This window comes from Coenobita brevimanus, chromosome 21, assembly GCF_032717465.1.
Source record: "Coenobita brevimanus isolate Jiangsu-jjx chromosome 21, ASM3271746v2, whole genome shotgun sequence".
Taxonomy (NCBI): domain Eukaryota; kingdom Metazoa; phylum Arthropoda; class Malacostraca; order Decapoda; family Coenobitidae; genus Coenobita; species Coenobita brevimanus.
Window position 1 is genome coordinate 29,011,364 of NC_136974.1, and position 13,045 is coordinate 29,024,408.

The 13,045-nt window shown below is 44.2% G+C and overlaps 1 protein-coding gene across 1 annotated transcript in view; it reads right to left on the reverse strand.

The window, feature by feature from the left end:
* Positions 1–13,045, reverse strand: part of knk (cytochrome and DOMON domain-containing protein knickkopf) — a 196,743-nt gene that overhangs the window by 41,405 nt on the left and 142,293 nt on the right. Inside the window, exons 12-13 of the mRNA XM_080266709.1 lie at positions 6,632–6,711; positions 5,073–5,176 (exon numbers count right to left, since the gene is read on the reverse strand). Coding sequence (XP_080122835.1) covers positions 5,073–5,176; positions 6,632–6,711 — 184 coding nt within the window. The remainder of the gene's footprint in view (positions 1–5,072; positions 5,177–6,631; positions 6,712–13,045) is intronic.

Sequence of the window (13,045 nt, forward strand, 5' to 3'; positions counted from 1 at the left end):
GTGTTATATAGTAATAGAAATATAAAGTGTGAGGGGTTTTATGAATAATAAATGACAGAGTACCAAGAGCGAACTAGTGCCAGTGCGACGGTCAAACGCACTCGTAATTTTCATTGCTTTCACAGTGTTTTTTTTTTTGGAGTATGGATCCCAAACTACTTGAAAATCATAGAGTAGTGTTTATAGTGTTAATATCTGGCTGTGGTAATCATATTACGGGTTGTCAGGAAGTGTAAAGTGGAGACTTCGTTACCCAACTTCAGAGGTCTCCACAAGTTCTACGGTAACAGACGAAGGCTCAACAAACATTCCAGGAGAAAGCTGAAGGTATGTGCCATAAGCATATTTAATTTTAATATTCTAGGACTAATAACTGATTTTTGGCAAATATTTTTTGAGAGTCTGTCGGAGCCTGAATAACCCCGCGGCACACACAAAACATCGGTAAACATGCCCGCGGTGTAGGGGTTAAGGATTTCCAATTTCACGTCCAGTGACACAGTCTTATGGACACACTTCGTGGGAACGTCACCAGCACCACCACTAGCAGGATGCTTACCACCATGACTAGGGCCTCCACTAGCACCACCACAATCCCCACCACGTGCAGCACCCTTACCAGACATAATCACACTTATTTTGGCTAAAATTCACACAATATCGCACCGCACACACGATTAGAATCACTGCTTTACTCACGGCACTGTTCGAACACAGTTACAATGCACTACAACAGCAACTTGCGTAATGTTGGTGGTGCAATACAATACGTGGCAGGGAAGCATAAGGGAGATCCTCACTCCGAGACTGCCAGTACGAGAAGAGCAATATGGGTGAGCGATGGGTATGGGACATGCATGAGTGTTTCTGCACATCCTGGGAGGTGGGCGGGCTCAGCTGGCCGCGGGAACGCCCGTGATTCAAAATTTCAGCCCGTCGTCTGTGGGCGTGACATCAGAGGGCCCATCGTTAAACCAGGGCTCACCCATTGGGTATCGAGGCCAAGTGCAATTTGTACCCCCATCGCTAAGCCGAGGTATCGCATCTAGGGGTATCATATTTTGAGGCATTACTGTATACAGTATACTGTATATACTGCATATATATATATCTCATCTCATCTCATCTCATCAGCCGTTTGAGTGTCCACTGCAGGACCGGCCTAACCCAACCGAAGCGGGGACGATACAGCCAATGTATCTCTATCAAGTGGCTTAAGCTGTCTGGTAAAGATTGTATGTAGGGTGAGAAGTGCTTGTAAGTGTACTGTGATGCTGGAGTGGCTTTGGATATGTGTGTGTAGTCTGTGAACCAAGTGTAATCGGCCTGCGCAAGCCGACTGGGCTCAAGCATACTTTATAGTATGCGACAATGGTTGAACCACAGCACCCCTGATGTCCACCAATGCAGTACGTGGCCAGAAGAACACTTCCAAAGTTTATTACCCTCGTTCTTCAGTGCATGAAAACGCACACTTTACCCCTGTACCACAGAGGCTCCATATATATATATATGTACTGTATATATAAAACACCAATTTTGTGGCACCCTTGGTTCCAGAGCCTTGCAGAATGAACCGATTAGCCAGACTAACCGGGGCCACATATTTCGCATATGATAACTGAAAAGGGGCCGACGGAGGTTACATATAATGATTCAACAATACACCTATGACTTCTATATTTCAGTGTAATTGGACTCATGATTTAACTGAAATTCTTTATGGAACTGCTGAGCATGGTTTGTTATCAAGCAATCTGACAATCCCACTTCATCTGATGCTATCAAAAATATTCCATCATTTGATCATGCTCAATACTCTTATTATCTTTCATAATTTTCCTAATATTCATTTGCTTCTTCGAATCAGTCTCCATAGAATTTCAGTTTTTCTTTTCTTTGCTTCTTTGCATCATAAATAGTTGATGAGTCAATACCATATGTGTCACACAGCTTCCTCATGGAACATCACAGTCCAGTTTTTTAACAATACCTGACCCTGCATTATTTTATTTTTTTTAGCAAAGTAAAAATGCCTACTACATTAAATCCCCCTAAATGGCTATTAATACACCACTGTGACCAAACAAGTGAGTGAAAATACTGTAGTATTTCAGGGTATGTATAACTAAATGAATGAGAAATTTGATGAAAAGTGCTGTATTTACTAGAACTGAAAGTGATGGTTAGGAATCGTTAATTGTGGGAACTGCATGTTCACAGACAATATACACTAATAACGGCTCACAAAGCTAGGAGAAATATGAGAAAAGAGGGTCATCCTGTTCACGAGTGAGAGTAGCTGAATCGGTGTAAATATTGCTGATCCAGTCCCTCCAGTCTTTTTAGGGGTTATCATTTGGGTATTAGGGAAAAAAGTGAGTGTAAACTTGTGGGCCCAGAACCAATTAACATTTATTTCTAGTTATTATTTGGTTAACTGGGGGTTTGTCATTTCATTACAGTAGTTTGACGGACCAATCAACCATGATCAGCGAGGTCTGACTGTACTGGAATTGACTGGTGTTTATGCTTGACATCACCAATGACACTTGTATCTTTCTTAGAATCCACAGATAAGTTTAAATGTCAGTAAAATAAGGTAAGACTCAAAACAAAATACATGGATCGCCACCAAGACATGCAGTGTAAGCAATCCATATGATAACACACTACACCCAACACTATCTATGGCCACCTGGTAAACTGGTGTGGCATTACTTTCATTTTGCAGGCTCCAACATGCTTGCATGCATCGGCCTTAGTCACCTGATAGAGCTCTCCCTGCTGCTCGATCTCTAACAGCTTCCCTATTTAGTCTCTTATCCTTGAGGTCACACTCAATGACCTCATCCCAGGTCTTTTTCAGTCTACCTCTAGCTACCCTACCCCTAACATTAACATTTCTCACTTTCTGCACCCAATTATCATCCCCCATCCTCTCCACATCCCAAACCATCTCAATCTACCCCACCTAGTCACAACACCAATACACCCCAGTCCCATCCTATCTCTCAACTCTTCCATCGTAAACCTAACCTCCCCAGGCCTCACACTCAGGGACGCACTGCACATCCACCTAATCGTTGCCATTTCTGTATGTCTGAGCCTGCGAATATCCTCTTCCTCTACTGCCCAGGTCTCACTATCATACAGCTTTACATTCCTAATACATGCCACATACAAAGATCCCTTAGCACGGAGGAAGAACCCTCACAATGTCAGGAGAGGCAACAGCTCCCTGAACTTCTTCCAATTGCTCTTCACTCTGGCCAAAGAGTTAGCTCCAGCCCCACCTCCAGCACATAACATGTCCCCCCAATAACAAAACTCTTCCACACTCTCAAGAGAGTCACCAGCAAGTTCAATCCTTTCAAAACTGGCAAGCTCCACACGCTCTCCCCAACACACCGCACAATGAATTCAGCATTATCTCATAGTCTACCTCTAATACCAATACATCTCTTATGCACCCACTTATCAAAAACACTGCGCAAGATAGAATTACTTCCCATCCCTTTGTGGCAAATCGCACATGGCCACTTCCCCTCTTCTTTGACAGTACCGCCCCAACCCTATATATCACCACTTTTGTTTTATCTGCATTTACACTTACGCCCTTGTGTACCATACCATCTCTCCATTTCCTAAATCCTTCCTCTGCCTCCCTTTCCTTCTCTGCAATCAACACCAAAGCATCAGCAAACAACATCTCCCATGGGAATCCATTTCTGAAGTCATGTGAGAAAGCTTCAAGTACCATAAGAAACAAGGGGCTCAAGACTGACCCCTGATGCACATCAATAATCAGGGAAAACTGATCACTCAAATCTTCATTCACTCTTTCCTGGGTGCGAGCACCCACATACATGGCCATAATCACCCTGAGCAGCCACTCCTCAATCCCAAGCTTTCTCACTGCTCTCTCTAGGGACTCTTGTCAAGGGCCTTCTCCAAACCAACAAAAACAAAGTACAGTTCCCTTTTCTTTCCTATATATTTTTCCTGAAGCTGCTGAACAATGAATATGGCATCAGAGGTCCCATTGCCTGCCATAAACCCGAAGGGCACCTCATCAATATTCACCCTTTCTCTAATCATACCTTCTAAAACTCTCTCCATCATCTTCAATAACTGGTCCAAAAGCTTTATACCTCTATAATTTCCTCTTTCAAGGGCATCTCCCTTCCCCTTGTACACATTTACAATTGCACTCTTCAGCCAATCATCTGGGACAACACACTCAATTATAATCGTATTTATCAAATCAGTGACTAACCCAACTCCTATATCTCCTGAGGCTTTCATGAAACATTTCCACAGGCAACCCAGACACACCTACTGCCTTCCCCACCTGCATTTACCTATTGCCCTGCTCACAGTAGCTGCATCAAATCAAAGGTCAAAGGCCAAACACAGGATCTGCTGGCTCCAAACTTTCCCTGTCTCAGTCAAACTCCTCATTTTAACAACTGGCTGTAGTGCTCTCTCCAGGCATCTTTAATATCCGCACTGTTCACCACTACTTTTCCTTCATCAATCTTCACACTCTGCTTACCTACGATATCCCTGTTCTCCCTCTTCATCTGATTTGCCACCTTCAATATCATATTCTTCCTTTCCCCATTATTTAGGTTATCAAGTCTCTGAGATTCAGACTTTGCACTGTAAACCCCTCTTCTAGCCCTATGCTTGGCAGCCAAGTATTCCTCTCTTCTACCACCCTTTCTCCACTTCTGGAAAAGCCTTCATTTCTCCTTAACTGTGGGTGCAGAAATTTTAAGTGCCCTCTCATGATGTCACCATGATGAACCATTGTTCTTATGGTGATTGGCATGACATGACAACAGACAATGAAGTTGGTCAGTTTTTATGTGATGGACCTGGGCCACTCGCACAACTAGAAAGCTAAATCATGGTTGCATGTAACACGATGAGCTTTATATGAGGTAGTAATGAGTCTCCTTGGTTGCCAGTCAAATCAATCACCCAATCTGACAACACCTGGCCACCAACTAAGCTGCAAGGGGTTAGAGATCTTCATCAGGTTACAAAAAATTGAGTACACGTACGTCCTGTGGTAGCCAGGTATCCACGGTAGCCCCCATCAGGGCCAAGCCTGGCAGAGAAATTCCTCGCAGCAGGATCAGCCAGGTGGAATCTTTTCCATGATTTCCTGCAAGTTACAGACAATAACTCATTAAATTAACCACTTTATTCTGATGATATACAGTACTATATTCTTTATTTTTTTCTTGATACCACCAAAATATTTAATTTGACTCTGAAGACACTTTTCGAACTGGAGAAGTTAGACAACCTCTGTTAACCCCTGACTACTAAAAGTCTTTCCAAAGTTTACTAAAACTGTCTGGTGGTAGCAAAATTAAAATATGAAAATACAGTATATCATTGCACAGAAGGGATGAAACATCATAATCATTTTGACCTCTTTTCCCTCCTATGGATGGGATGAAGAAAAATACAACTACACCAGTACCTGCTAATCCTACTCTATCCCCCACAAGGTGTAGCATCCTGCATCTAGGCTACTACAGTTTATTACCTTTAAGCACAGCCCAGGGCTACGTCTCCAAACCTAACCTCCATCAGAGCCTAGCATGGCAGTGAACTCCCTCTCAGTATGATCAACCATATGGAATTCTGACCACATCTTCCTACATTTCACGAACAACATTTGAGTAAAAGTTAACATCATCATCATTGTAATCTTCCTTACCCACCTAAGGATGGGTTAGGTAGGATCCAGAAAATAAGGATAATTGAAAACAGTCAATCTTATATTACTTCCTTCAAGGTTAGGCATTGCCCAGGAACCCCTGTTCCTTAAAAATGGTAAAATGCTATTGGCTTTTACCTTTTTGTTTTTGTTTTTGTTTAGTCACAGTTAAAAATTTGCTCAATGATGTCATTGCTGTTTTTGTGGCCCTATGCTCATCTGAATGTGAACCCAGTGGACTGCAGGCTGAAGCTGCCCTTCTCTGGCAGTCCATCCTTCCTGCAGGGATAGGAAGAGGGACTTATAACTGGTAAGTAAAGCCACTTGGTTATATCAGTGCCATCACATGAAGGTGTCCCTTTCCGGCACCAAAAAGCTGAAGGAGGAAGGGGTGTTTCAAATCTCAAACCCCTGACCTGAAACTACATGACTTAGGCTCACTTACTCCCTCACCACCAGTCTTGAATATACCATGGGCAGGCTTTTGGCCACTGCCCCCAACCACCATATGAAAGTCACCAACAACCTTGGCATGGCATCTCTGGGTGCTTAGTCAAATGTTAAATAATAATGCACTCAAAATTGTAAACGTGCACAATGAAGGCCTCACTGTTGACAAGAAAATGAACAGGGAAATTTGTTACAGGTACAATAATGATAAAGATTAATATCCTTTAAAACAAATAGGCACACTATGGCTAAATCTCCCAGAAACATATGGAAACAATTACATGGGAAAGCCAAAGAAACAAAGAAGAAAGTTATTATGACTGAAATTCTAACAAAATATTACTTTATCTTATTCATGTAAGACATTCTCTTAAATACTCATGTTTTGTTAAGCAATGTTCTCATCCATTAATCACAGAAAACATGGGTCAGGATACTCACATCTTGGGCTTCTCACTTCGGGTAAATGCAAAACATCTTCTCTCAGATGGGTTCCTGCCAAACTCCAAGGGCTGTTTGATCTGCAAAAAGATGGCAAGAGCTTTCTTAAAGTCACTCACCTCTGGTAAAACTATATTATGTCAACTTTAACTTGGCCTGAAATTGCCCTCTCTCAATCTTGACTACTGAACTGTAACAAGAGATTAACACTAAAAAATGGTGCTAGTCATGGCAAAATGCAATGGAAAGGATTTACAGTAGTGTCCACAGTACTGTCCAGTCTACTCCTGGGCTATGGTGGACAAACATTAACCTGAGCTAACTTCACTGTTTTAATATAGCTGTTTGAGCCAAACAATGGAAGACTTTCTAATTGATGTCTGCTACCTAACTGGTGAGTGTATGTCAGTCCTAGGCCTGAAACACTTCTGTAACTACTGTATTTGGACAATATATAAGGCTGGGTAAGCTTAAGAGATTAGATAATAACGCAGACCACTAGTCACTAAAATACTCATGTCAAAAAATATCACATATGGGTGAATACTTATGACTGGCTATTTTGAATTTGGGTACATCAGTCTTCCATCCACCAATCTCTTAAACATGGTTGATTCATTATATTAGTAATGAGGAGAGTGGTGGCTGAACAGGGAGCCATAGACAGAGGTGTTAATGAACAGTATAGAGCCCTCAAGGACAATCTCTTAAGAGTTACCGATGTAATATGTGGTTGGACAAGAGGCCCACCAAGACAAAGTAACCTGGTGGTGGGATGAGGGAGTAGAAGCTGCAGTTAATGAGAAAAGAAGGTTTTTCCAGGAATGGAAGAAGGGTGGTAACAAGGAGGAATACTTGGCTGCCAAGTAAAAGGCTGGAAGACATGTATACAGGACAAAATCTGAATCACAGACTTTTACTTGATAACCTAAATCATGGGGAACAGAAAAATACAATATTTAAGGTGGCAAATCAGACAAAGAGGAATAATTGGGATATTATAGGTGAGCAGTATGTGAAGAATGATGAAGGAAGGGTAGTGGTGAACAGTGGGGATATTAAAAATGCATGGGGAGAGTATTATATCCAGTTGTTGAATGAGGAGTTTGACTGGGACAGGGAAGGTTTGGAGCCAAGAGATCCAGTGTTTGGCCCTTGGCCTTTGATTAACACACCTACTGTGAGTGAGGCAATAGGTAGAATGCAGGTGGGGAAGGCAGCAGGTGTGTCTGGATTGACTGACGAAATGTTGAAGGCCTCAGGAGATATAGGGGTGAGGTTAGTCACTGACCTGATGAATATGATTAAATATGAGTGTGTTGTCCCAGATGATTAGCTGAAGAGTGTAATTGTAAATGTGTACAAAGGGAAGGATGATGCCCTGGAAAGAGGAAATTATAGAGGTATAAAGCTTTTAATCAGATAATGAAGGAAATAGAGAGAGTTCTAGAAGGTATGATTAGAGAAAGAGTGAATATTGATGAGATGCAGTTTGGGTTTATGCCAGGCAGGTGGACCCCTGATGCCATATTCATTGTTCGACAGCTTCAGGATAAATATATTGGTAGGAGAAGGGATTGTATTTTGTTTTTGTTGATTTAGAAAAGGCATTTGACAGAGTCCCTAGAGAGGTGGTAAAGTGGGCAATGAGAAAACTTGGCTGGAGGAGTGGCTGGTTAGGGTGGTTATGACTATGTATGTGGGTGCTCGCACCCAGGTAAGAGTGAATGGAGATTTGAGTGATGAGTTTTCCGTGAATGTTGGTGTGCATCAGGGATCAGTTTTGAGTCCCATGTTGTTTATCATGGTACCTGAAGCCCTCTCACGTGACTTCAGAAACAGATTCCCGTGGGAGATGTTGTATGCTGAAGATTTGGTGTTGATTGCAGAGAACGAAAGGGAGGTGGAAGAAAGATTTAGGAAGTGGAGAGATGGTATGGGGCACAAGGGCTTAAGGGTAAATGCAGATAAAACAAAGGTGATGATATCTAGGGTTGGTGATGGTGCTGTCAAAGATGAGGGAGAGTGGCCATGTGCAGTTTGCCACAAGGGCGTGGGAAGTAATTCCATCTAGTGCGGTGTTTGTGATAAATGGGTGCATAAGAGATGTAGTGGTATCAGAGGTACAATGCGAGATAATGCTGATTTTATGTGTATGGTGTGTTGGGGAAAGCAGGTGGAGATTGTCACGCGTGAAAGGATTGAACTTGCTGGTGAGTCTCTTGAGTGTGTGGAAGAGTTTTGTTATTTGGGAGACATGCTGTGTGCTGGAGGTCGGGCTGGAGCTAGCTCTGTGGCTAGGGTGAGAAGTGGTTGGAAGAAGTTCTGGGAGCTGTTGCCTCTCCTGACACTGAGAGGACTCTCCCTATGCACGAAGGGGTCTTTGTATGCAGCATGTGTTAGGAGTGTAATGCTGTATGGTAATGAGACCTGGGTGGTAAAGGAGGAGGATATTCGCTGGCTCAGATGTACAGAAATGACAATGATTAGGTGGATGTGCAGTGTATCCCTGCGTGCAAGGCCTGGGGGGGGCTGGGTTTACAATGGAAGAGTTGAGAGGTATGATGGGATTGGAGTGTATTGGTGTTGTGATGAGGAGAGGTAGATTGAGATGGTTTGGGCATGTGGAGAGGATGGGGGATGATATGAGGAGTAGACTGTAGCATGAGTAGACTGTAACACCAGTAGAGCAGGAAGTACTCCCAAGGTGGATGGAAAGCTGATGACACGGAGAGCTGGAACTCCCGTTTCATCAGCCCTCGGGACTAGGTCCTGACCATCCCCCTTTGCTGAAGTTTTTTAGCGTCTCAGTAACACATAGAGTAGGCCAGCATGCTCTCCAGTACAAGTTTCTCTAACTAGCAACACCAAACTACATGCACAGTACACACTTCACTTCCTTTCCCAAAATTAAAAAATCATGGCAGCACTACACATAGCCTCGGAGTCCCCAGGGGGGAGGACCATAAATGCCCCCACCTTCTGCCCCTCTCCCGGTGACGACTCGAGCTGCCTGGAGCCACTGTCTGACTCTCTTCTTCATTTCTGCAACATTTGCGGCCTTTCCTCAAACTTTCGCTCTGCTAAGCACCACTTCTCTTTCTATAAACCTCACCTTCTTTTTCTTACTGAGACTCGGCTGTCTGAGGCAACTGACAGCAAACCCTTTTCTGTATCCTCCTACTTTCTCTATACCTGTACTCATTTCAAAGCCAAAGGTGGATGTTGCATATATGTACACAGCGACCTATCTTGTTCTCATGTTCCTGAACACGATTCTTCTGAATTCTCTACACTCTGGCTTCAGCTTTCCTGTCATTCTCTGATTAAATATATCTGCGGTTTAATTATCTCCTAATTCTACTGACTATCAAAAATTCTTTGACTATCTTACTTCTGCGATGGAACACATTCTATCCATTTCTCCTTTCTCTGAAATCTCCATTCTAGGAGATTTCAATGTTCACCACCACCTTTGGCTCTCCTCTCCTTTTACTGATCCACTTGGTGAACTACCTTACACCTTTTCTATCTTTAATGACCTAGAGCAGCTTGTACAGCTGACTGCCTTGGACAAAGCTTCAACATACTTGACCCCGTCCTTACTACTAATCCTTCTGCTTACACTGTTAATCTTTTCTCTCCGTTGGGGTCCTCCAATCACAACCTTATCACCTTAACCTGTCCTATCGTTCCGGTATGGCCTGTGGACCCTCCAAAGAAATGTCATCTGTGGCACTTTGGAGCTGCGGATTGGGAGGCCCTCAGGCAGTTCTTCTTTGATTTTCCCTGGCATGATTATTGCTTCCATGGCTGGGAGCCATCTGGGTGTGCCTTGCGCATTACGAAAGTTATTCTCTCGGGCAGGGAAGCGTACATTCCATTCTCATATCCTCTGACTAATGCAAGAAAGCCTTGGTTTAATCACGCTTGTTTTAATGTTGTCTGCAACAAGGAGAGGACCTATAAAAGGTACTGGAGCCAACCCACCCCTGAATCACATCTTTTCAACGTTTCTGCCCAGAATTGTGCTAAGTCTGTTCTTCGCTCCGCAAAAAATGGTTTCATCCATGCTGGGTGCTCTCGGCTCTCCGGCTCAAATTCTTCCCGCTCCTTCAGGCACCTTGCCGGGGACCCTTTTGGCGGCTTTGCCTCATCATCCTTCCCTCCCTTTTTCTGCTCTGATGGCTCTCTGGCTGTTTCTTCTGCTGGTGGGGGCGGATCTCTTCGCTCGGACTTTCTCCTCCAGTTCCACCTTGGACAATTCCGGTGCTGTTCCACCATCGCTTCCCCCCTCTGACTTCCTCATGGCAGACATTAAAATTTCTTCAGCTGCTGTATTTTCTGCCATTGCTGGCCTCAATACTAATAAGGCATATGGGCCTGATGGAGTCCCTCCTGTTGTTCTCAAGAACTGTGCTTCTGTGCTTACACCCTACCTAGGCATGCTCTATCGCTTTTGTCTATCAACTTGTAATTTTCCTTCTTGCTGGAAGTTTGCTCTCATTCAGCCGGTCCCAAAGAAGGGTGACCATTCCCAACCCTCTAACTATTGTCCAATTGCTTTAACATCCTGTATCTCAAAAGTTTTTGAGTCAATTCTTAAGAGAAATATTTTAATGCATCTTTCCTATCACAACCTTCTGTCTGATCGTCAGTATGGGTTCCGTCAGGGACGCTCCACTGGCAATCATCTCACCTACCTTTCAGACTCCTGGTCCTCCTCCTTTCGGGACTCTGGTGAAAACTTTGCCATTGCACTTGACATCTCTAAGGCTTTCGATCGAGTCTGGGATAAATCTTTAACCCCTCAAGTGCTAATCTCATCGATCGGGCTTTTTGCGCAATTTCTTAAGAGGACGAGCAACACCGATCGTACAACATCCACAAAAAACTGGTGGCAGCTGGCTCCACCCCAGCTGTGACGTAGATGGCTTCTAACCAATCAGAACTAGGTGTTGGACACACCGGAGGGGGGACCCAGGCCCGTAACCAGGCGGTGGGGGGTGTACCTCCCACTTCCCTCTCGCCACGTCCCTCTGCTCCACTACCTTGTTACTACCCTACCTCCCACCATTCTTACCACCACAACAACCCCTCCCACCCCCTCCTCATGCATCCCCCCCCCTCCCATGTGGATCCCCCCCAATGTCCCCCCCCCCAGTCAACTGGGGAGAAGGTATTTCCCCCCTCCATGTCCCTGTACTCCACTTTGGCCCTTCCTTTGTGTCTTGTGGTGGTCTCCTCCCATCCCTCCATCCCCATCCACCCCCTCCTGGCCTTACCAGCTCCCCCCACCTGCACCCCCTAGCACCCACCCAGCCTCGAATATTTTGTGTATTTTTTACGCTTTATGGCACGTGTTTTTTAATCATTACCTGTAATTTATTGGTGTATGCATACAGATATCCACACTACAATTATTTTAGCTGTCTTTAGTCGAAACCCACTTGAAAAAGACATTTTATTTTATGCCGACGCATGGAAGCATGTTGGAACCTTCAAAATGAAACGAAAACTAGATTTGACAGCTCAGAGAGGAGGGGAGGGGAGGGGGGAGGGGAGGTTAGGCGAGAGGAGGGGAGGGGGGAGGGGAGGTTAGGCGAGAGGAGGGGAGGGAAGGAGAGGAGAGAGGAGGGGAGGGGAGGGAGGGGATTGGAGGTTTGAAGGGGAGGATAATTTTTACTATTTATCATATTTTTATTGGGGGGTTCATGACCAATATCCCTTGCAAGATTTGACAGCTCGGCGGGAAGGGAAGGGGAGAGAGGAAAGGGGAAGGGAGGTTAGGCGAGGGGAAGGGAAGGGAAGGGAAGGGAAGGGGAGGGAGGGGATTGGAGGTATGAGGAGAGGAGAGGAGGGAAGGATAATTTTTATTTATCATTTATTTGGGAGGTTTGTCACTATTTTATTTTTTTCTAAGCACATTACAATGGTTTATAACATCTATACACACCAAAAAAAATTGATTTTGGTGATTTTTTTATGTATTGTTGCGAAGAAAACAGGTGCGAGCAGTGTATTTTCATTCAGGCCGGGTCCGCAAAGGGTAACTATTATAAACTATGACGGGCCATAGCTCGGTAACTATTGGGTCTAGGAGGGTGGGGTTTGCGTTTGCAGGTGTGTAAATTCAAGCTCTATAAATCGGGCATAAAACTTTTAACCTTTGAGGAAGTAAAAAAAACTGGCCTGTTTTTGCGTCCTGGAGGGCAGTCGAGGCTAGGGAATTGCTACCCTAGGGGGTTAATTTCCAAAATTGTCCTCTTACGGTTTCTATCCTTCTATCTGTGCCTTCATCTCTAGCTTCCTTTCTGGTCGTTCTATAGCTGCTGTTGTAGACGGCCATCGTTCCTCTCCTAGATCAATCAACAGTGGTGTTCCTCAGGGCTCTGTCCTATCACCAACTCTCTT